The 24,367-nt window shown below is 39.0% G+C and overlaps 1 protein-coding gene across 9 annotated transcripts in view; it reads left to right on the top strand.

Annotated features, from left to right (window-relative positions):
* The first annotated feature begins 1,221 nt into the window (after window positions 1–1,221).
* LRCH1 (leucine rich repeats and calponin homology domain containing 1) overlaps window positions 1,222–24,367 on the top strand; it is a 120,046-nt gene continuing 96,900 nt past the window's right edge. For 2 of the 9 annotated variants that reach the window (XR_004417015.1, XR_004417013.1), the window contains exon 1: window positions 1,222–1,525. Coding sequence is in view for 3 of the 9 variants with exons in the window: in XM_033051608.2 (XP_032907499.1) it covers window positions 1,276–1,525 (250 nt within the window). In the remaining 6 variants the exon portion in view is untranslated. The remainder of the gene's footprint in view (window positions 1,526–24,367) is intronic. The other 7 variants (XR_006162930.1, XR_004417014.1, XR_004417017.2 and 4 more) reach the window with 5 other exon arrangements.

The following is a 24,367-nucleotide window of genomic DNA, read 5'->3' as shown; positions in this document are numbered from 1 at the left end:
TGACAGTAAAATAACCCCCTCTTACCCATCTACCTTACAGTTCTTTCCTTAATGTAAGACATCTCTTTAAAAACACTGCTATGCTTCTTGCTGACACTTTTGCAGTGATACAATGCATATAAAACATAAATGAAAAATGCTGATACTGAGAACATATCTTAATTATAAAGAACAAGTTTTTAATGGATGCTATGATATTTTTATGTGAAAAGATCCACCTCTAACACACCTTTTTCCCTCAGTGCTGTTTCTGGTTGTGACTGCTAAACTCGCTATGATGTCTCCTGTTCTTCAGAAACTTGGGGTTATTTCCTTGTGCCAGTTAGGTCTTCCTTGTCCCTGTAGCACTCGGCAGTTGAACTTCCTGGAGCTGGGAAGGCTTTGGTTTAATGTTAACCATTGATCACCACTCAGGATAAGTGAGTGAAATGTAATGGTCTGTAAAGCACAGGTCGGGCTGATGAAGACCTGATTTATCTTCGAACTCTGTAACCCCTGTGGGAACACTGGCCTTGCTCCTCTCCATCTCCTGGGCTCAGCTTTGCCAAGCCGCAGAGAGGAAGGGAGAATAAACCAACCCAGCGCCCTCACCTGCTCGGAAAGATCATCCCACCGGAAACCGAAGGGGTGGTGGATCCTATGCTTGATTTGCCACTACAAATCCTTCGAGGGTCTGTCTGGGGCAGGCTGTGCGCAGGAGCCAGAGACAGGTGCGAACCGGCCCCTGCGGGAGCAGCACGGCACAGAAAGCTCTTCTGCAGGGCAGATGCTCCCCAAGGCCTCGCTGCAGCTTTTAACTTCCCAAGGAGGAAAGCCGAGCCCGCACACGCTGCTGCCGGCACACCTGCAGGCTCACACCGCCCCGCCGCCCACCGCCACCCATCCAGCCCCTGGGCCCTGCTGCGGGACAGCTTCGCCGGGCGCCGGCAGAAGGGGCCCAAGCAGGCGGCGGGCAGGCCTCCCGGGCTGGCTCTACAAGGAATGCAGTAGCAAGGAAACAATGGAGAGCCGCCCCCTCTCCGCCTTCCCACTGGCATTTCCAGCGCCCGGAGCAGCGCGCCGCCGCTAGGTGGCGCCGCGGCGGGGAGCGGTGCCGGGAGGGCCGGAGCATGCGCAGTGGGCGCGCCTCGCCCGAGCCTCGCGCCTCCGCCCCCTGCCCGCGCCGCCGCCGCGAGCGGGAGGAGGAGGAGGAGGAGGAAGGAGGGAGGGAGGGAGAGAGAGAGGAGAGAGGCAGGTCCGGCGGCCCTCTCGGGTACCCCCAGCGGCGAGGGAAAGATGGCGACGCTGGGAGGCGAGTCGCAGCCCTTCCCCTCTGCTGCTCTGGCGGCAGCGGCCGGGGTGGGCGGCGGCGGCGGCGGTGGCAGCGGGGCTCTGGGTCTGCAGGCGCCGCTGAACCGCGGTCTGGAGCGGGCGCTGGAGGAGGCGGCTCACTCCGGGGGGCTCAACCTGAGCGGCAGGAAGCTGAAGGAGTTCCCGCGCAGCGCCGCCGCCCTTAGCCACGACCTCTCCGACACGGTGCGGGCAGGTGAGCCCGGGCGAGCGGCGGGGGCGCGCAGGGAGGGGGCGGCCGGGAGCGGGGAAGGTGGGTTTGTCGAATTGCCAGGGACCCCCTCCCCGCCCCTCGGCACTTCGGTGCCCCCCACCTCGCTGTGAGGCGAACACCCACTCCCCACCCTTTCGTTCGCCTTCCCCCGGGGCCTGTCCCCACACGGAAGCCGAGCCCACCCCCATCTCTCCGTGGACCCTGTGCTTTCTTTATTCCCCCCGCCTTGGTGTATGAGGTAGGTGTTTGCTTCCATATGGCTGGATCTGTGCACGCTCCCCTCCATCCCCCCGCTCGGCGTTTGGTGAGGCAGAGCTGCCTCTCCCGTGGCACACTGGGGGAATGTGTGGGGAATTCTTCTCGCACCTGTCCTCTTCTCCCTCTGGGGAATGTGCGTCTCTGTGCCACTCTTCCCTGGTTGCAGAGATTTGCGGTGGCAGCCAGCCCACCTTTGATTCAGCCGCGGGAAGGGTGCACACACGGTGCCAGGGTGGATACCTGCTGCTTCTGTCCTGCTGCTTCTGTCCATGTGAACCCACCCGGCACGGAGGGGATGCAGCTCCGTGTGTAACTACATTGAGATACTCCTGTAACTCTGAACGTGTCACCTATTTGCATGCCATAGGTGGAAGCATGTCCATAGGACGACTGCTGTGCAGCTGCCCCAGGGAACATGCTACCTCTCACAAGTGCCACTTGTTCAGCACTGGGGCTGACATCCCCGCTTAGTGTCCTTACAGTCATATAGCCACAAGTGCCAGCTCTCTGCAATGCTATCTTCCTGGGCAAATGTAGAGAGAAATCCCTGTCTTCACAGGCACTGTAAATCTGAAAAGGGCCAGGCCTGGCAACCCTGCAGGCAGGAGTGGCGAGGGGACAAGCATTCAGTTTGTTTAACTTGCTCTCACACCTTTCTTCCAACTTGAAAAAGGCACACTTATTTCTCACCTAGGGAGGCAGACCCACCTCAAAGGGTCATATCAGTTTTCCTGCCCCTGTTTATCCCAGGTGATGGAACCTAATCCCTTCTTTATGTGATGTCACTAGGTAGAATGGTGCAAACCCGCTTTAGAGGAGTATATTAGTGTGTTGCTAAGGTCTTCAGTGTACAGCCTCCATATGCCCTCATGTCCCCATTTGCCTGCTGGAGATAGTTGTGTTGTGGCAGCAGAGCAGGAGACATGTAGTCACTTGTTCTTGTCCCACAAAACAGCAGGTGCTATACCTGCATGCAGACGTGTGATAACATGAATCTAAATTCTCAGCTATTCCTGCACATGAGGGCATTTATGCCTTCCTGTGTGTGGAGACATGTGCTGCCTGCTTATTGAGTCTGTCGAGTTAGTGCCTCAAATGTGTGGTAGGTTTCATGTGTTACTGTTGTTTAACTTTGTTACTTTGATGCCTGTTGCTGAGTGGATTTCACATTGGGCTGCATGAGCACCTATATCATCATATAAATAAAAAAAAAGTGAAGGAAGTGTGATGAATGAAACTGCCGTGAATTGATAGCATGAATTACCATGCTAACCATTAGCTGACTCAGTAGCAGATGTGAAAGGGATAGGCATGGTAGGGGAACTGTATGTGCTTAGAATGACTTTTAGCTTATCATCCCAAGCAAGGCATTTTTAATCTCATTTCTTTTTTTAAAGTTGAAGTCTAGCAGACATGCTGCAATACAAGGTAAATAGTTTGGAAATCCAGAAACTAAGCTTCTTTAGATTGACCTAATATTGAACCAAACTGTTGGAAAACCAAACTGTATATTGAGGAGATTATATACTGGGAAGAAAATTGTTTGATTGGTAATGATTGCATGTTAGCATTTGTGTATTGTGTAAGTATATGCTGTACAGGCATGAGCTATGGATAGATAGCACCTGCTTGTTACATGCTTGCTTGTTCTACTGATTTTTCTAAGAAAAAAGTAGTCTTTATCTTCAAGCATTATTGTGCTTTTCTCAGAGTTTACATGGAAAACTTTCAGTAGGAAATTGGTTGTAGAATTGTGTTTTCATTCTTTTTGTTTGATATAAACAGCAGTGTAGGTCAACCCATGTCTTAATCTTGTGACAACAGCAGCCCTTTTATCATTGTCCCTTCTTAGAAGAACACTGTGTTAATCTATAGTTGCTTTAAGGTTTTGTTTGAAGCAGCTTGTTGTAACTGTTTAATGGGAACTGCCTTGGAAGTTGTGTGTTTTTCTATTTCCAAAAAATCCATGGTTTTTTAATTTGTTGCATTACATAACAAATATATAAACAGAAGAGATGCTTGGGTTAAGGCCAGGTTTCTGAAACTCTTGGGGCAAACTCTTAATGGGAGTTTTCTATCCTGCTTCCTCTCCATAAATGCATAGTATAAAACTTTCTTGTACTGCTTTAAATAGATCCTTGAAATGAGTGACTTGTAGTTTTGGATCTGATGTACTGACATGTCTCTGAAGTCCTGAAATACTGCGTTTTGGGGTAGGGGTAGCCTTTCACTGTTTTTTTGAAGGGAGGAGGGGATTACTAGTCACTGAAAAATGGAGACACTCCTTGATGTAGAGGAGATTAATGAGGGGTGGTTGAGTTTAGAGGGCTGAGGAGCAGGGAATTTCCAGAAAACTGAAACCATGCTTGCATTTGACAGTTTTAGTATTACAGGTTGAAAATACTTTTTTGGTTCAGAAAGTGATAGTCTACAGCTACTCTCAAATAAAATATTATCAAACTTGTTTTCTAGAAAGGTTCTGAGTGCTTTTTATTGGTCTGAGGAAGAAAAAACCGATCAACTTTAAGTTCTCTGTTCATGTATTTATTTTTTTCCTGAAGTTAGAAGTCAGATTTTATATAGCAATTGATGCACTTACAAAAGGGATGTGGCTTGTTTGTCTTTAGCAGCTGGAATGAGATAGTTTTTTTTTTTTCTAGTTCTTACTGTAATATCTACAGAGACTGGACTGTACTTGTCACTTTCTTTTCCTGCAGCTGCTTGTTATGCTTTTTCTTCAGTGACTTTGCTTTAAATACATCTTGGGTACAGAAATGTGATAGGACTTTTCTTCCTCAGTATTGAGGGTTCTGCTCAAGTGCTGACTGACCTGGTCAGAGGGAACTTTCAGGCAGTATCTCTGCACACAGAACGGAGTTTTGATGGTGTTCAGTACTGTTAGAAGAAAATAAAACCTCTATGTAAAGTGTCTTGAGTTTAGTCAGATGTTTTAAACCACAGTGTGGATGCAATGCAAAAACCATTTCAAAAATAATAAATGCTATTCTTATCACTTTTATTACAGGCTGGGTTATGCAGAAGGCAGTGGCACAGTAATCACACAGTTCTTAAGTAATAGCATGCAATTATATTCTTCTGAACCACTGGGAATGCTGGAAGCATGTTACTTTATGAAAGAGCAAGCAAAGGCCCCAAAGATATAGCCATAGCTGCCTGCTGTATTACTTCAGCCTCCTTCTGTGGGCTTTGTATTTCTGAAGACAGAGCCTCTGAACCTTTTCTGGTGAATACCTACTTCATCCATTTCTATTGGGTGAGTTAGGCACATGAGGAGGGATTACTTGCTGCTGCTGGTAGTGATCTGGCAGAGAAGAAAATAAATTCTTTAAATTACATGCTAGATTATTAGAAAATAATTACAAGTTGAAGAATCTGGTTGCTACTTTGGACAGTATGAAATTTTGGAAGAAATGTGGTTTTTTTTTTTTTGTGCAGTAAAATGCTCGCTCTTCTACCTGCTGTTTTGAAAAGTGCTTCAGGTGGACTGCACTTGTCAGACAATGCTGTGTTGAAGACACCTTTGCCTGGCAGCATCTTTGAAATAGGTGTCTTGACTGTATAGCTATGGATTTGCTTTCAAGATGGTTGAAAAATTGCAGTATCACTGTGAGCGGTGATGCTCATTTGGGTGAAATATCTTCCTTTCATTCCTCTTTGCTGATAACAACAACAACAACAACAGTATTTCTTGTTTCCCCCCCCTTCCCTTTTTAAATTAAATATGATGTACATGGAGCTCAGAACAACTTTATCTAGTCAAAGATGTTGCTACTCCCTGCAGGAGAGTTGAACTAGATGACATTTAAAGGTTCAATCCAACCTAGAGCATTCTGGGATTCTGTGTACATTGAATTGCTGGAATTTAATCTAACTTTTTTCCTCCACCTGCTTTGTTAATGTAATTATTCCTTCACGTCTGAGAATTCTTCTAATTGCAGCAGTAGATGTGCAATTGGTTCCACCTGTTCTAAGTGCAGGTTGTACTGGGCAGGATGCCAGACATCCAGACTGGTTTGTTTGTGCTACTGCACACTTCCAAATATCAAATATGACTGCTATATAGACTCTTGTTTAGAATTTGATTGCTATTTGGCCACTAGAGAAGATATTTGATATGCCCCACTCCTTTTAAGAATTCTCTCTGATAGTTACTTTGAATAATTCATAATTTTGACTTCATATTTTGATTGAATTGTGGGGGTTTTTTGATAAGGCTGAGATCCATCCATTTTACTCATTTAATCTAAAGTAATATCAATAAGTAATGTCTTTATAAGGCTAAAAAAATTAATAGAACTGTTTCTTTTTAATTTCAGAAGTCAGTCCCTTCCTAGAGCTTTCCTGTGTTTATTTGAAGATTTCTAACATTACTTACTGTTTTTTAACACAAGTAATATCTTAAGTATGTTAGGACAGGGAGAGAAAGTAAGTATATTTGCTTATTATCACCAATGAATTGAACATTACCCTGCAACCAAAACTCAGGAGATGTAATTATTATGGCTAAAAAATGAAGATAAATCAATTTTGTATTCATTGTTATGTATCCAGCAGTATATGTAGCATTATTATCTATTTAACAGCTTCTGACACCACCTGATTGTGTGTTCTATCTGGACATCTCTGTGCCAATATATTCTAGCTTCTGTTTTTTACTCATAAGTAATGCTTTGGGAAAGAGCTTTTTCAAACTGAAGGAGTTGTTTTAGAAACATTGATGTGCATAGCAACTTAAAACTGCAGAATACCATTTAAAACGTCTTGGTCCTTTTATTCTTCCTGAAACCTGATGATATATATGCTTGCTTGTGGATCTTATAAACACCAAGGCTATTGACTTCTATTGAGAAGACTCTATTGGTTCTCTTGCTGTAGAGTCCAGTCAGTGGTGCTTTTGGAAGTTACTTATTTTGTCTGGAGATTTATGCCCTCATAGCTGAAGTGTAGCCAGTGACTTTGCAGGTGCTGTTAGACTCTCCTCAGCACAACATAAAGTGAGTTAACTCAGACTGTCTATCTTGCATGGGACAAATTATGAGTACACAATTGCCTGGTTACTGTTTCAGAATGTGGCTTGAGCAGATTATGGCTTTCTACCGCTGACTGTGTGTGTCTTTCCCTTGTATTTGTTTGTTTGTTTTTTCTTTTTGACTTGCTTTGTAGAGAGGCTTCAAAACTATTGCATGGGGTAAGAGGTAGGAGAGATGCCAACCATTGGATGGGAGGAAGGGTGAAACCCCTTTCCAATTTCAGCAGGAGTAGGCTCTGCTGTGGATTGAGCCTTTACTCCCAAAGTGAACTTCCCCTTCAGGGTGGCAGTTTTTTAAATGGCTCTGCCTAGAATTGCCATGTTTGGACATGCTGTGCATGTAAATGAATAAAGGCTGAAGATTTTATAGAAATATTGTCACTTTGTGCATCCTTGGCCAGTCTGCTTGGAAAAGACTTGACTGGGGGCTCCAGAAGTGCTGTTATGAAAGTCCAGGTGCTACAGTTCCCTTTCAAATACTTTTAGACAAGCAGTTTTGCAGATCCATTAGCCTGTGGTCACTGGCTTGTGGGAGGAGGAAGCCAAGTATTCCCGCATTGTTTGCGAACCTCCTTTTAGTCCTTCCCTGGTCTGTTTCTATTGTGTCTTCAGCAAAAAAGGCATCTTGGTTTAGACATCTCTGAAACAGGAGACACTGTATGAATCTTAACATAGTTACTGTTCACAGATTTTTGGAAACACTGAATACTTCTGTGAGGGGAAGAGGCTGGGGCAGAATCAGCTATGACAATCTGGCATGAATATTTGCACAGTAGAGCTGTTGCTTGGAAGAGGAAAGGGACCAATCCCAGTGCAGTGTAGGTTTGAACAAGGAAATAGATGAAAAGATACTGTTAAAGGCGGAAGTGTCATAGAGAATGACAACTTAGGAACTGTTGGAAGAAAATATATGAAATCAGCAAAAGGAAATGTGTGCAATGGCTTGGGATAATTATTTGAAATCTGTAAAACTGAGGAAAAATGCCAGTTATGTTCATAATGATTAGAATTGTGTGCATAGAGAATCAGATAAACATGGAGAAAATTGTTCGGCTCCAAGATACTTGATATTTACAGACTGTATGCTACAAATAATAGTTTCAAATTAATATTTTAAAATACTAACTGTTGATTTGAAGTTTGGGAAGCACTTGTCTGCCTAAGGAAAACCCATTGATTTTGCTGCTTGCAGAGTTGCAAAATAAACCAAGATAGAGAGAATGGTGTTTTGTGTATCAGAATGACCATTCTAGGAAGGATGAGCAACTTCTCTGGGTCGCAGGCTGACTGCTCATCATTCTGCCTGCTGTGTTCTTGCTGACTGTTAGTAAGCATTTGCTGGGTTTGTGAATGTTCCCAAGCTGGTTAGATGGCTAATTCACAGATAAAATCAATATGATTTAAATAATTGAAATGGCACTTCCCAAACCAGAGATATCTTAAACTTGTTCTGCTGAGACCAGAGTTGTGGCAAGTGTACCTATTTACTGTCCTGAGATGTGTAAAACTGACAGAGCCAGAAACATTATCCCTGTGTTTGGTGAGCGGATCATTGTCTAAACTGGAAACGTGTGTTACATCTCCTGACTTCTGACTGTTCTCTGCTGGCCATGCTGTGCAACGTATTATACACACATAAGAGCAGTTCTTTGGATTGGTACTGAGGAGTTAAGCTTCTGGAGGAATATTTCCTTTCTGCTAAATTTGTGTGTAGATGTCTTTGTGGGAGGAGTTAATTTATGAAATTCTAACGCTTTCTTCCCAGCGTCTTTCTCTAAGCGTTTCTTGCTGGCCAGCTTTTTATTCTTTTTTTCCCTTGTATGGTGCAGAACACTCTAATGCCTGTAAACCTTCTAACTATTTAAAAATAGAAATAACAATAACAGTCTTTTGTCCTCCTATCCCAGGCTGCAGGAGAAATATCCTTAAGGGAAAAAACAGAAAGTCAAAACTTGTGAGATGATGATTGTGGCGGAGCCAAAGTAGGAGTTAGTTTTGTGCATAATTTGGAGCCTGAGGTTTGCACTTGTTTTTGAAGCTGCATGAAGTGTTTCATGTTCAGCTGAGCTTGTGTGGATTTAGTTAAAAGCTAGCTGATAAGTTCCTGATGATTATGTGAAGTAATTCTTCTAGGAATGGTTAGAGAAATTACTGGAAGTGGCTGGAGGTTTTAAATATCAGAATAATGGTCTTTATGAGAAGCAGAACAGAGGCAAAATAACTGAGCACCATGTTAGCAGTGCTAACATGACCTGTGCTGCTGAATGGATGAGGTTTTTATGTTGGTTTTCTGTAGATGGGTGATTTTATTCCTTGGTGCGAATTGCAGTAGTTGTAATGTTTTTATTTCCTTTCCATGGTGCTTTAAAATGCTAGATTGGTACCAGATTTAATTTCTAGGTTTTGGATTTAATTATGTAAACTAGGTGTTTTCTAGTATTGTAGCCTGATAAATATTTATTTCTGGTAGGAGGTGAACTTGCTGGAGCAGCTGGAATTAATATGTGTGTGGAGGATTTAAGACAAATAATTTTTTGAATTAAAGAAAAAATTCAGCAAAATACACTTTGGAAGAATATTTAAAATGGTATGTTACTTGATTTCTTTATATTGTAAAGAAAACTAAAATACTACTGCAATGCTAGTTTATATTCTAATGTAGTATGTTTCAAAAGTAGCAAACTGACTGCAAATGACACTTTCACGTCAGTTTGTTGTGTGTGAACAGAAGTGAGGTTTTTTAACATCTGAAGTCTTCGTCTTTGGCTGTGCTATTTGCAGTGACACCTCTCCTTTGTAGCATTACATTAGACAGGCAAAACATAAAAATGAAAAATAAATAAGATGGGGAGAAAAATTCACCACATTTAACTGGGAAGAGGAAAGCCTGAGTGAGAAGCTGGATCTGTTGTTTTGGTGAACAGAAAGAAACAGGTTCATAAAATATGTGTGCAAAGATAAATCACTGAAACTGATGGAGAAGTTTTGTAAAATGGGCAAGAAATGGGGTAGGAAAAGAAAATTGAATCAGAGGTTAAGCTGAGGAAAGAAGTGGACCAGAATACAACCCTGGATAACCTTTATAGGGTAAGGCAAGATACCAAAAATGCACGTGCAATAGGTTATGTATTATAAGAACCTTACATCAGATTTTAAAGACAGTGAAATTGTTATCACAGTAAGCAAAACTTTTATTATTAAAATGTCTTTCTGTACTATTTGAACTTTGAACTATTTAAAAACCCAATGACAGGAGAAATAGGGGTTATTGAACTAGAGGCAGGTAGTACCATCGCTGCTGTTATAGTGCTGTATTTTGAGAATAGTGAGGTTTAGCTGAATTCAGTAAATTCAGTCTTTTTAAGGCAGGGCAAGGGCATTAACAACAAAGCTGTCTGTCTATTCAGTGGGGAAGGAGGAAGAACATAGTGTCATTCATATAGTATATAATTAAAAAATGCAGACGGTTATGAAGATTTCTGGAATGGGTGTCTGGTCAAAGCTGAAAGGAGCTTTCTCAGCAGTAGGGGCAGGACAAGGATGCCCTGGTTGCTAAATACAGCTATGATTGATCAAGGGGAACAACTTAACCCGAGGTTTCCCATGCTCATTTTATGTTGTGTTGCTAGGGCTTCTTGTTTGCTTGTTTTGTTGTTGTTTTTTGAGTTCATCCCAGTTCAAGAAAACTGTCCTTTTGCCTTTTATTTTGTGCAGTGTAGTTTCCCTGCTTGGTATGATCGCCTTTCCAAGGTTTGAATTCCAGTCTGGCTGAATGCCTACTCCTTGCTTGTGTTCCACTTAGCAGCTGTTCAGATTGTCTTGTGTTACTGCCTAGGTTTTTTCCTCACTCACACATCCTGTCACTTGCAAGGTTTGCTAGACATGGTATTTTATCCCCCCCTGTTTACTAGTGTGTTTGAAGGAAGATGTATGACCAAGAATATCCTTGTGCCATCCATCTGAAATGCTTCTGTACTTTATCTTGTTTTGAGACCCATCAGTACCAGTTCCTTCTAGTTTCTATACAGCATCAATGTGATGATGTAGCTTCTTAGTCATAATGTGCAGAAATTGAGACTGATGTACTGAATTGTAGCTATGTTATAATGGATGTTTCCATTCACTGTCTGAACTTTCAAATGTGATGGAAAACGAATATGTTAATTTAGCAATGTGTAGTTTTATATGTTATTTTTCTGAGTTTTATTTGGGGAGAACAAAAAAGGCTGCAGAGTCTAAAATTGTTTTTCATTTAAAAAAATTGGAAAGCTTCTCCCCTGTCCTCAGAACTGCTTTTTTTTTTTTTTTTTTTCTCGTGCTGTCTCAAATTCACCATAAAAAGTGAAAATCTGTCAGATTCACCACAAAAAATCTTTCATGCAGGTGGTGTTGATCATATGATTGGAAATAAAATACGAACTAATTTAAAATAACCAGTAACTTCAATTTGCTAACATTTTGTAAGGGAATTTAGAGATAAGACACACTATCATGGTATAGACCATGAGACAATTTTGTATCATGGTATTGCTGCTATTACTGCTCTGTTGAAGTGTGCTCTGTGTGACTTTGACATTCAACCAACCACAGTCAGGAACTTCTAGCGGTGGAGAAAGCAGTCTTTTGAATTTCTTATAATTTGAAAGCCTTTTACGTAATTATATTGATTGTTGATGTAATGACTTTAAGAGCTTAAGTCTTTAAGTCATTAATATAATGACTTTGAAATTTCTACTTTTAGTTGTTCCTCACATAGATCTTACTCTATGTTTGCATTAAATAATTACTGTGCAAACTTTGCTCAGTATATTATTTTATTGTTCTATAATGATGCAGGTTATCCCTGGTTCTATAGATTGGAAAAACTGAGAAGCAGGAATTTTGAATGGCTTAATCCAGATCTCAGAACAGATCAGAGACAAAACCGTGAATGGAGTCCAACTTTGGTTCTCTGGTATTTTTTGGGGGATTTTTTTTGTATGTTTTTTTAAAATTTCAGTGTATGATATCTTGAAGAATGGGTGTTGAGGCATTTGAATTGGTTTTGTTCTGGAAGAGGCTGTGATAGCAGTAAGGACTTAAAGCTTCCATTAAGGTCTTAAATCCTGGGGGTGGTTTTAAATGTATTAACACAATGCAGAAGCTCACTTTATGGTAGCATCTGGCACGTACACACAACTTAGAAGTAGTCCCAAAAAAAAGTACCACTATAGATTTGCAATCAGTTAAGAGTCAGATAATATGAAAGAGTAGTAACTTTACACAATTAAAAAAAAAAATCAGTATTTTGGCAAGAAGTGCTGTCGTCCTTCTGCCAGTTTTTGTGTCTTTGTACATTTGGCTTCCTAGAGAACTGAAAAGGTTATTTTTGGCCCAGTGCCCTGGGCTAAAAATGGCTTCTGGAATCTCATAGCTCCGTTTGGTGTTGAGCAGTTCTGTGCAGTAGTAACAGAACTGCAGTAATTGGTAGTCTCACTGAAGCATTTTAGTTATGCACTTAAATGTTAAGCTGTGGGAGATGTGGCTCTGGGATCCCTCCAGCATCCCATTTATCAGAAAAATTTAAGCCATGTTTATCTATTAAGCATTGGTAGCCTGAAGAAAAAGAGGCTTTTTTACATGTTAGAGGGAAGTAAGAGACAGTGTAAGGTTTAGCCTCTACAGGGAAAGGATCTAAAATGAAGAAATAAGTCAGGGTATTGCTGTGGGAACAGTGAAACTCAAGCATTGCAGTGAGAATGTACATGTAGGCAATAGAAGGAGTCTGTGAAGTTTCCTTGTATTTCTATCCAGTGTTGCAGGGTTTACCTTTAAAAGGGAAAAAAAAATCCACCCCAACCCTTACACTGCCCTCCCCCATGAAACAAATATGCCAGTTACTAGATGTGAATGTGTGCTTATTGTCAATGAAAATTTCTGAATGATTTCTAAATACATTGGATGGAGTTTTAAACCAGGAGTTTGACATAGTCAGGAGACGAGTGAACAGGCTATTTAAATCTGAAAAATCTAATACCAATAAAAGGTCTGAAAACTTTAAAAAAGCAACTGGAGATTGATTCCCTCTATGTGCTTCACAAATCTGTTAGCTTTTTCCCTGATTTTTTGTATTAGACTATATAGGAATAGTGCATCCTGCTGCAAGAAAGCAAAGTTTTCAGGAACAGAATTCATTAAAAAACTACTTTTTTTAAACTCTCTTGTTTTTGTGTGTGCGTGAAGTCAACATGGACAGATTCTTCATGAGAATCAGAGTTTTTCTAGATACAGCTTGTAAACATCCATAAAACTCCTATTTTAAAATCATCCAAGAAATCAGTATTGGGTTTTTTGTGTAACTTTGCAGTGTAATGCTTTGTTAACACGGTAATCTGGAAATATGGCCAAAATAAAATGACTTCTGATCAAATTTGTGATCACACAAATTTGAGATGATCAGTCTAGTGAATAGCTTTTCAAAGACAGTTATCAAATTTCATTATTTCTGCTATGGCTCTAAAATGAAGAAATAAATCATGGTATCGGTAGGGGGGTAGTGAAGCGCAAGCATCTCGGAGAGGTATTTACCTCTAAAATTACAGTTTCTAAAATGCAAATTCTCTTGAACAAGACAATTTATGAGAAGAGTAATTCTAGATCTGCTTCTGTAGAATACCTGTGCTCAGTCTGCAGAAAGCTTGAATTTTATTTACTGGACTAAGCAGAAAGGTTGCTAGTTTTCCTAAATGCAAGTGTCCCTGTGAAACAGAATCTTTTGTGTTTTGATGTCTATGTGCTATGTGCTGGTTACATTCCTTGCTTGTATCCTTTAGCCAAACAGTTTTATAGAATGTTTACTATTTTTAAAAGTTATTTTTGTTAAGGTTCTTATTGAAGATAAATTACATTCTTGGTTAACAGTATTTGAAGGAATTTGTCTGTGTCTAAAATTTTTTTCTTCTTTATCTCTTAATGAAACCATCTTGTTTTTCAATGTTTTTATCATAGAAATAGAAATATTTGCGGTTAGGAGGTGTTCTGCTTGGAATTGTGCTCAATCTTAGTGCATTTACATTATGTCATTGTGTGTGTTAAACATAATGAGTGTATTATATATATGAATATTTCACCTGCTGCACTTTATGCATGATAGAGTTCTACTTTTTCATATGTTTCTAAACCCTTCCTTGGTGCATGAAATAATGATAGCATGAGGATAACCCAATGAATAGGTGTGAAAGAAACAGAACATAGGAAGAAGTATTTCACTTTATTGGTAATTATTATGATTAAGTTATTAAGATTATGTGACCATAACAACTTTGTTTTTCCTGAGGAATAATGTAAATAAATCATTGGGAAGCAGTCTTGCAAAAAAGAAAATGGTAGAGGGTAATAACTGCCAAGGTTTTTTGCTTGATTAACTGAAGCTGCTTGCCTTTAGAGGAATTTCTCTAATAGTCAATGAGTTTTTAGTGAGTCCTGTTTTCTTTACCAGATGTTTCACCTTATTTTGTGCTGCTGTTTACATTCTGATGCTCGTGGACTATCTTGCTGAAACGTGTTCATGCAATTGATTTGTCTTTATTAAAGAGACTTTTATGTTGGTGTAGTTTGTCCCTCTGCCTAATGCTGGCTATCAATTTCCCTGGCTGAGTCTGTGTATCTAGATCAGAAATCTGTGGCTCATGTGTACTCTCTCAATTTTAAAATACGGCATTGGTAATAGTATGATTGATTATATATTTCCTTCGGAAACAAATAAGAGATTACACAGCAATTTTGTATTAGCTTCAACTTCTGGTCATTTATTCTTTTTTCTTCTCTAGATCAGCTAATACACTGTAGCAGACTTTTACTCCTCTGCAGTTGTTTATGCATCATTTTTTACTTTTGTATTTAATAGACTTAGGTATTTGAGTGATAATTCCAATTACAGTAATTTAGGATGCCACTGCAGTTGTCCATCTAGCTTCCTGCTGAAAGCTGCTGCCTGTGTAAATAGAGTGGCAACCTAAATGGTGTTGATGGTGGATTTAAACTACTGGGACAGGCTTTGAATTGTTTGGTTAAGGAGCTGGCCTGTGATTTCACCTGCTGTGCCTATTCTTGGGGAGTAAACCACCCTCAGAGAAGTGGGGGACAGAGTTGAGGCTGCTCCTGTCTTACATTGCTGTACTAAATGTTGCAAGGGCTTGTGAGACAATTCTAAACAGATGAACCTTTGGTGTTCTGCTGTGAAATATGATTTCAGATCTCAAATCTTGGAGTTTCACGAAACCTTACAGGTTTTTGGGTGCTTTAACAGTCTTATTGTCTTTTATTTTGTTATTAACAACTGGACATAGCAATTTGTGAGCTGCTTTGCAAATGCCTTCCTTGGGGTAATGTGTGTTCAGCTTATTTCTCAATAGTCACTGTTAAGGCACTCAACTTTCATTTTAGAAATTTGCATCTTAGACTTGGTGGGAGCTCATGATTGTCATTGTTCCAGGCTTATGCTGTCACTTGTCAAGACTGTGATTCTATGATCACATTCTTCCTTGTTGAATTTTTATGCTTTTGTATGACAGAGTTAAATATGACCTTGATTGTGTCTGACCTACCATGTACTCCAGGTCCCCATCTGTAACTTAGCCTTGCTGTTACTTATAGCACCATTACCAGCAATCACTCACAGATTTTATCAGCAATGGCTTTGTATTCTAGGGAGGAAAGTCTTGCAAATCCTGACTGATGCTGCTGGTGAAGAAATAAAACTAATTTCTTGTGTGAGACACTTAATGATTTCCTTGAGGGTATTGTTCTTTTTCTCTGGGTAGATATTGGATTAACATTCTACAACCACATAAAAATGACTGATGTTCTAAGTGTGAGCAGATAAAAAAATCTCTTCTAGTAGGTAGTATATTTGTATGAGTTGTAGAATATTATTTGTTTCAATAGTGTACAAATCCTAGCTTATGACCATGTCTTTTTAAAGATATCAGAGTGGACTCTTCTTCTTGTGATAATTTTTCACTTGCGTCTCCTTTTGTATTTTGCAATATGCACTAGGAATATAAAAATCAAAGTTATGTATAATATTGAGGAAGGTTTAAAATCAAATACATATAAAATTGCTTTATAATTAAGAATTTCTCCCCGAGTATCTATCCTAGAATGTATTGCTTGTCAATTCCATTTATAGAAACAGGATGTTTTGGTTTTATGAATGTGGATTTCTTGGGAACTCGTTTTGAGAAAGTGTTTGCCTCCACCCTTGGTGGAATGCAGATGACATCAGAATTTTTTATGGACTGGTGCTATGGATACAGAAAAACCAACTTTAGAAGTGTCAGTGACATAAAAGGAATTGCATTCTAAGCAGTCTTACTATTTAAGGTGAATTGATGGTATAGATGTCCAGGTGATCAAAGCTAAGGCAATAAAAATAGAGTAGTGGGTGGTTTGGATTTTTTACCTATTCCATTTAAAATACTGTGAATAATTGCAGTGTGCGTTCCAGGTAATTTTGTGATCTAAAACATAACCCTTCACCTACCTTTCTTGTATGGCAGATCCATGTTGTTCACTCGTTTTGGATCTCTTATAAGTGTTTTTCTTTCACTTGAGATAATTTTGGTTCCGCTGGCATTTGAGTTTTCCTTTCAAAAACTTTTGGTTAAGATCTAATTACAACTTCACAAAACCAGCTTCTTTAAGAGAATATTTGTTTGTAAATAAATGATAAGTATTAGTTAAAATATGCAGTTAATTTAATAAAAGCTTTATTCTACCTTTGTATCTAAATTTTATAGGATCACGGGATAGACTATGAAGGGACCTAAGATGCTGATGAAGATGACCCCTGTAGGTCATCTAGTCCAATCACCAGTGCAAAACTGGGTCAAGTCTAAACTTGTTCAATCTATTCTTGCCAGCTAAAGCATATTTCATTTAGCTGAGGCATTCCTAAGTATCTTGAAGTCCCGGGTATTCCTTCTGTTATGAATTCCCAGCATTTTTGTGGTGACAGAATACCCAAGGAGATTAGGTTTGTTTTACAACCTTGCATTGCAGCTATGCAAAGTACACTATTCAAACACCTTTTGTTTGCTGACATTTATCCACAGACTTACTTGTAGAGTTTTGCTCCAGTTGTGTATTGGCATAAGTTCTGACACACTTTGCATCTGTTACAAAATGTGGACTCTTACTGTTAGTCTGTTAAGGAAATACTGGAGAGGACCTAGGTTAATGCATTTTGGAAGTGCTTTTACAACACTTTAAAAGAGAATGTGATGTGGTTCTAGTTTTAAATCCTATTCTGTCTATGTTGGAGTTTCTCCATTAGAAAGATTTTAATGGAGAGCTTGTAGCACTCAAGACTGGAGTTCTCAATAAAAATATTCAGAGACACAGGCTTGCTTATGTTGAGATAGTGTGTGGTGGTTTTTTTCCTGTGAAGTTCTGATGGCAGCTGTGGAATGCCTGTGTTTAAAATTGCAAAACTGTTTAAAGTTGTATGGCAGTAAATTTTGCTTATTTGTACTGGGTTAAGCCCAGTAGGCAGCTAAGACCCACACAACTGCTCACTCACTCCCCCACACTGCAATGAAGAAATGAGTCAGAAGGGTTAAAAGTGTTGGTCGAGATGGTGAATTTATTAGGTAAAGGAAAAGCTGCACATGCAAGCAAAGCAAAATAAGTTGTGGGTGGGTTTGTTTGTTTTGAAAATTTGGTATGCAAATGCAGGTAGCATGAAATGTGGGCATGAGTGAAGTTATTGGCAAAATCCTTTGAGTGACGTATGCGGGACTTTCCTGTTCTAATGCTCTCAAACAAATGATACTTTGGACTAGGTTATAGCAGTGTAAGGAAGTTTTCCAGTCTTCTTTCATCTGCATAAACCTCAGCACAGGCTTGTTCAACCTACTTTCTGGGCAAGGTCTCCTGTCATGCTGCTTTACTTAGCCTGTTCTCAGCATCTGAGTGTAGTTAGTTCAGCAGGAGTTTGTGTCACCATGACTGTGAAAGTCTGTAAATAATGTGACTATAATGCAGTTAGAGCTGTTGGAATATGGTCGTTCTTGCTCACTAGAAAGCTTGCATGTTATACCTTGGTTTTCATTCTTTCTGACTGTCTTGGGGAATCCACAACAGCAGGAAGGTAAACAATAAAATAGTAGGAGACTTTGTTCTTATGTTCCAGGATCTGATTATTAGAAAATGATTCCTGATATTTATGTTAACTGCCAATATATTTTCATTGTATGCAGTGGGTGTACTATATAACTTCATTAAATACGGTTTTAAGATGTGGAAGGTCCTCTTCCACACAGATGGAGGAACAGAATTTATGATGCATGACAAATATTTGTTTTTCTTCTGTTTCTTCTCTTTCGTTTCTTCTGTTTAGTTTCTTCAAGAAATCACCAGAAACTGTAGCTGTTAAAAGGAATCTGCTTTCTGTATTTAATCAGATGAAAATCTGCAGGAAACCTCATCTGTAGCAAGATGATACCAGATTAATACCTTCATGATTCAGCCATGTTTTAGTGTGTAATGAAATACACTGCAGACTGTGCTATTTGGCATCACTTTGTTACACTGGATTTGTTGTTCGTTATGTTTGTTGTTGTTTGGTTTTTTTGGTTTTTTTGAGTGCAGTACCTTCTTGAAGAAAATATTTAATCAAATTGTGTCTTACAATGTTTTTCTCACAAAACTGTCTTCCATTAATTAAATTTTGATTACCAATATGTTTCTTCCTTGTAAAACATTAAGCCAACATTTAAAAGTATTTGAGATTTTTAAAAAATTTATTCCCATAACAACCGTCAAGGGCTATAAACCTTGAGAATAGTGGATTTCAACTAGTGAGAATTTTCTTGTTATAACTGGAGAAGTTGATGAGGAATGGAGCAGGCAGTAGGTGTTTTGGGAAGTGACAAATTTCTAAATAACGTTTGACTAATATTAGCCCTCTGAATGTTTAACTCCCTTGTTGCTTGGTTGGTTGTTTGGGTTTTTGTGCTTTCTGTTAGCCTTTATAGCAAAAGGTAAAGAAACAAGGGGTAACTATTAGGCAAAATAGTAGCAAATAGAGTTATAGTTTTACTGTTTTAGGTGCATTGAATGGTTTTGAACTCGAATGTGATTAAATCTGAAACTGTCTCTTGTATTTTTTTCATAAATGTAGTAAACTGTAAGTTTTAAAGAAGGAGGAAGTGCAGTGAGTATAATAACTGAGCTTATATCCCGCTGTGCTGTATTTCTACAGTTCAACAGCATGTACATATTTTCTTTGGGGAATTGCTCAGTGTTCCTCAATTTTCATTTTAAATGTTTGAAAGCCAGTACCTGGCAGTAAATTAACTGGAGGAAGTTAGTGTTTAAAAATAATATTGCTTGACTGTTTAATCTGTAAATTTTTCAGGGGCTTTCCATTGGATTTCTAGTGTGGTCAAAGGTAATTTTTTAGACTGCAGCTTTTTTTTGGCTGTTGCTGAAGAAGCTTTGACTTGTGATCTTACAAAACTACTGTGTAAGCACTGAGCTACCTTTACGCTTTTGGTCATTTTCATGCAGTTTGCTGATTTGGAAAATGCGTAAGTTATGTAGCATGAATTTATTGTTTTGCAGTATTTTAGTAGCTAACTTGGAGTGGCAGGATGAATAGAGCTGTACAGTATATGAGAGTAAGATGGCAATACTGAATTTTAGGATACCACTTGGAAATTTTTTTCTTCCCTCTTGCTTTAACCTCATTTTACAGTGATGAAACCAGTTTGCCCACTGAAAAGTTGAGTCTTTGTGAATGCTGTCTGGCCTCCCTCTGACATCAAGTGAAAATGAGGGCAAGAGAAGATGCAGCTCACCTTCTCTTATTGCAGAAAAACAAAATCTGAAGTGTAACAGTTTGAAAAGGGCACACTCTAAGAACATAACTTTGCTTTTTAGTAGTGCTTCATCAGGTATAGACCTCTCTAACCCTTGGTAGGGTAGGTGTGATACCTTGGTTGTTATCTTTTTTGCCAGATAAAACTACAGGTAAACCAGGAGAATATATTTCCTGAAAGACTGTTCCCTAGGGTAACTACTCACATAAAGACGCATCTGTTCAGGGTTTCGTAAGTATATGCAGGCAAAATATTTCAAATCATATTGACTGTTGAAATTACTGCTAACCAGAGTTTTGTATGATGCAGTTTGTCAAGCAAGGATGGATTTGAATAAAGAACTACTCCAGTCTTTGTGCATTGTATTCTCTTATTTGCAGGTATGTGCGAGACATGTGGCACATGATGTAAACATATGTACACACTTCAGGCATATGGACTGAAAATTTGGGCTTTAATTTTCTTGTAGCTGGAATTTTAAAAAGGCACATTTTTATGTCCATAATTTTAAAATTAGAGGTAACTAGTGTAATCATTGGAGCTTTTCAGGATGACTTTAAAGATTTTGTGATTTATGTAGAATTTATTCAAAGAAATGCTATATATATTTAATTCTGATTTCAGTTGCAACTCACAATGCACACTTGGTTATTTTTACAGTATTTTCTTCATATCTATACACTTTATTCTGTTTAGTAATAATGTAGCATTAGCCACTTTTTAATGTAAAGGGTGCAACTGATTATTGGTTTAAAATCACTATTCTGTTTTTACAGGTGAAGTAAGTGGTAGAAGAGTGTTAGCACCACATAATTCTATCCTACTCTCTTAAATTTTCTGTCCTTGTGCAGTTGTTTTTATAAGTATGTCTGGCTATGTTTTACTCTTTTTACTCCTCTCTTCACTCATGATTTTATGATTTCTGTGGATATGTCTGTATAAGTTTTAATCATTATTTCCAAGATTGTGTAGGGTCTGAGAAGAGCAATGTAAGGCAGATACAGGTGTGTCCCTAACTATGGTGGCAGTAAATACTTTGTCTCTTTCGTCAGTCCTGATGCTTTGGAGCTGCAGAAATGGGGACCACTGTAACAACCAGGACATCCCTATGTCTTTGTCAAATCAAGATGTATGTGGACTTGAAATAATAAATTGGGGTAGGATAAGTATTTAACAATGCTGTCAGATATGTAACATTGAAATGTGTGTACAAGTTTGCTCAGAAGTTACTTATGATTTCTTTATTGAAACAAGGTTGTAAAAAACCTTTCCTTTTGAACTTATTGCTGAAAATTCCATGTCAGAGAGACTTTCTCTAAGTGTTTTTGATCTGTTGGAATTGGAAATGGAAGAAGTCTTGTTCTGATTTTTCACTGCAAAAGACATCTTGTACTGTTTTTTCACTTTGGACAGTTTCTCTAGAACAGTGGTTTCCAAACTGAAACACATTGATTACATAAAAGCTTGAAAGTGGCATCCCATTAAAACTGTCTGCAGATCCTTGACATGAAACCTGAGGATTTTCTGAAGAATGTCCTCTTTCTGTTATTACTGCTGAAAATACAAGCAATAACCAGAAGCAAAACAGAATTCTCTATGTTAAGCTGTTCTAAAGGAGAGCTATGCAACCTAGTCCGGAGATTCTAGAAAGGAAATTTATTTGATGTAACAACTTCAACTCTCTGGGTTATTTTTTGCACTTTATATGAATATTCTAGACTCAGAAAAGATTCTTGAATTAAGTGTCTGGTTTATATTAAAGTTTAAAACTACTCTGTGTTTATTAAAAAGTATAGTATATTTTTATAATATGCTGAGAAATATTCCAGACTAATTTTTTATTTGAGAACTAGAAATAAGTTTAAAATCCTCTTCTGGCCTATATATTTTTTGGGCACCATATTAGAATTCTTCTGTGTCTTTATAGTTGAGGTACTTAATTTGCAAGGCTTTTAAAAAAAGGGGTAGGAAAGACTGTAGCTCTTAAGGGTTATACTGAGGTCCCTGATACTGGCTGTGCTTGTGTGCTCCTTGCGCAATTGTCTGAAATGAATGTGAATGAAGTTGTGACTATTGGGCAAAGAGGAAAAAGCAAATAAAGCCATACAATAAAAAAAAGATAAGAAAACCTATAAATAATTTAGCAAATTAGTAGCCTGTGGTTGGCTGTAATTAAATAGACTAACCAGAGTATAGACACAGTTTCTGGATGATGTTTATAGCAAATGCTAACATAAACCCATTTTTGGACATGTAATTACTGTGTGATATTTAAACTCTCAGTAGAACGGAGCCTTTTTTATTATTGAATATAGTTGCTATGTAAGAGCACACCAGAAAAGGAGAGAAGAAAGCATTGGCTATTTAAATGAATTCCTAGCCTTTGATTCTATATAAAGCACTGCAAATCACTTTTTAATTCTGAAAGAAATAGTGCCTTATTTAAAAATGGTGTGAAAATGTTGGAACCAACCTTAAAATCATAAGATTTTATTCTGTCCTTTTATAGGATCATAGGTAAAAAGACCTTTAAGGCCATTTATCATTACACATGCCAAAAGTATCTTTTAGACTGCTACTAGCTTATGGTCTGCACTCTTACTGTTGTAAATGCACCAGCACAGACCAGGAATCTGAACTTTGCCAATGTAGGCATATTTACTGAATCTTAACATTTACATTTAGTAAATGCTGGGCAATGGAACTCTTCAGTCTTCAGCAAAACAAAATAAACTGAAAGTGTCTGGGATTCTTCAGGCAAAAGCTAGCTTCCTCTCCTGGTCTTTAGAACTGTGTGTGGTAAAGATGGAGAGTCCCTCTCTTTTTTACTCTCTCTGCTGCTTTCACCAGTATTACTGTGCATTTTTTCTCTTCCTCAGAATTTTTTTACAGCCTCTGTGCCTGAAAATTTTCTCTTAGGAAAATAAGATGTCATTTTAGAGCATACATCTAGGGCAACATACAAATCTGGCTTTTCTCTATTAGTGTTGCTTTGCTGGCTTGTGTTACTTATTAAATATGGATAATACAACTCCCACTGCACTTGCTTCAAGTGATGTGTGGTGTCTTTGAAAAACTAATTTCAAAGAAGTCACTGTGTCTCCAGTTCCTTGTAAAATAGACATAGCAGCAATTTTTATGTACTAGAAGTATGAGAGCAAGTGTAATAAAGAGGGAAACACCAATATCTCAGGACTCATTCAAATGTGTCAGCAAGATACAAGAACAAGTGCTGGAATGAGCAGGGATAGATGGCCAAAACTTTGGAGCTGGGAGTGGGAGTAAGATGGATTGTACTACAGTAGGGAAGAGAAGCCTTGCCCTCACCTGTTTTAAGTTTGAATTAATTTGCAGCTACACTAAGCCAAAGTGAAGTTTTTCTTCTGGCCTCTTGTTTTTCAATGACTGCATGTCATTAAACACAAACATGTGTTTAATCATGCTTATTTGTTAAATCATGTTTAAATGTTTTAAAATAAAAACAGGGCATCATAATGCAGTAAAAAATGTTGATGAAATAGTAACCTGTTGCTTTTTGAGATATGTGTAATGATATCTGATTACTGGCCGTTCAGACAGTCAGATAACGACCAGAGTAACAGCCATAAGGTGGAAAACTGGGCCACTTAGACTGTTAAGCTGCTCCTAAAGCCAGCAAAATTGACCAGTGATGCCATTATCCCTGTTGCAAAACCTGCTGAGTTGATTCACTGGAAGAAACTCTTTGGAATGACAGGCAAACTGGGGAGGGGTGGCTGTTGAAAAAGGTGCATAAGATGTATTAGAGTGGCACTGGGGACAGAGTGACAGAATTTTGAGATTGTACAGGTCTGATATTGGTTAAGGCAAGGATCAGAAGTGGAAAAGGATCCAAGTGAAGTGAGGAGAAAGGAGTGTGGGAAAAGGAGAGAAAGAACAGATGAAAGGGAACTGTTACGTTTTAAAGCATTTGCCTGGTGATGCTGCGTTGCCCTATTACCATGGCTTTACCTATGAAACTCTCTTTAAAAATTCTTTTTCTCTTCCCATTCCCCTGCCTTGTGAATGTCTCTGGGATCTGTGCATGATCATCTAGCAGGCTTCAGAATGGAGCAGCCAGCAAGTAGAACGAGTGAGAGAGTGGATGGACAAAAGCTACTCGAGACAGTAGTGGAGGGTTTTTATCTCTTAGTATTGACCCTTAGGAACAGAATGGATCTGTCTATGGTGTCTGTGCTTGTGTGGGTGTTCAGTGCTGTACTGCTCCCTTCTATTCATTTTGTGGATTTGTGGTGAGATGTGTTATCTACAACGTGTGTCTCTGCCCATTGGAATTACTCCTCCACCTTCCTTTGCATGGAAAGGTGCTAGGGAGCAATAGGTCTTATTCCCCAAGCCAGGAGAGGAGAGCTTCTGTGAGTCTTTCATATCCTTATTTGCCTACCCCCAACAAATAAGCTTTTTCCTTCAGTTATTAGTTTTCTGTGTGGGATCCTTTGCAGGGTTTGATGCTGCCCTCAAGGCAAGTTTTCTGTATCAGGATTGCATCTAACAGTGCAGAACAAAATTTTTAGTGTTGGAGGCCTGGTGTTCAAAAAATGGTTAACACACTGAACTCTTCTGGAATTTGATATGTCCTTTGGGTGATTATCACCTCCCAAAGTTAGAGTACTT

The sequence above is a fragment of the Catharus ustulatus genome, chromosome 2 (assembly GCF_009819885.2).
Source record: "Catharus ustulatus isolate bCatUst1 chromosome 2, bCatUst1.pri.v2, whole genome shotgun sequence".
Taxonomy (NCBI): Eukaryota; Metazoa; Chordata; class Aves; order Passeriformes; family Turdidae; genus Catharus; species Catharus ustulatus.
Note: the sequence above shows the minus strand (reverse complement) of the source record. Positions and strands in the feature narration are given on the sequence as shown.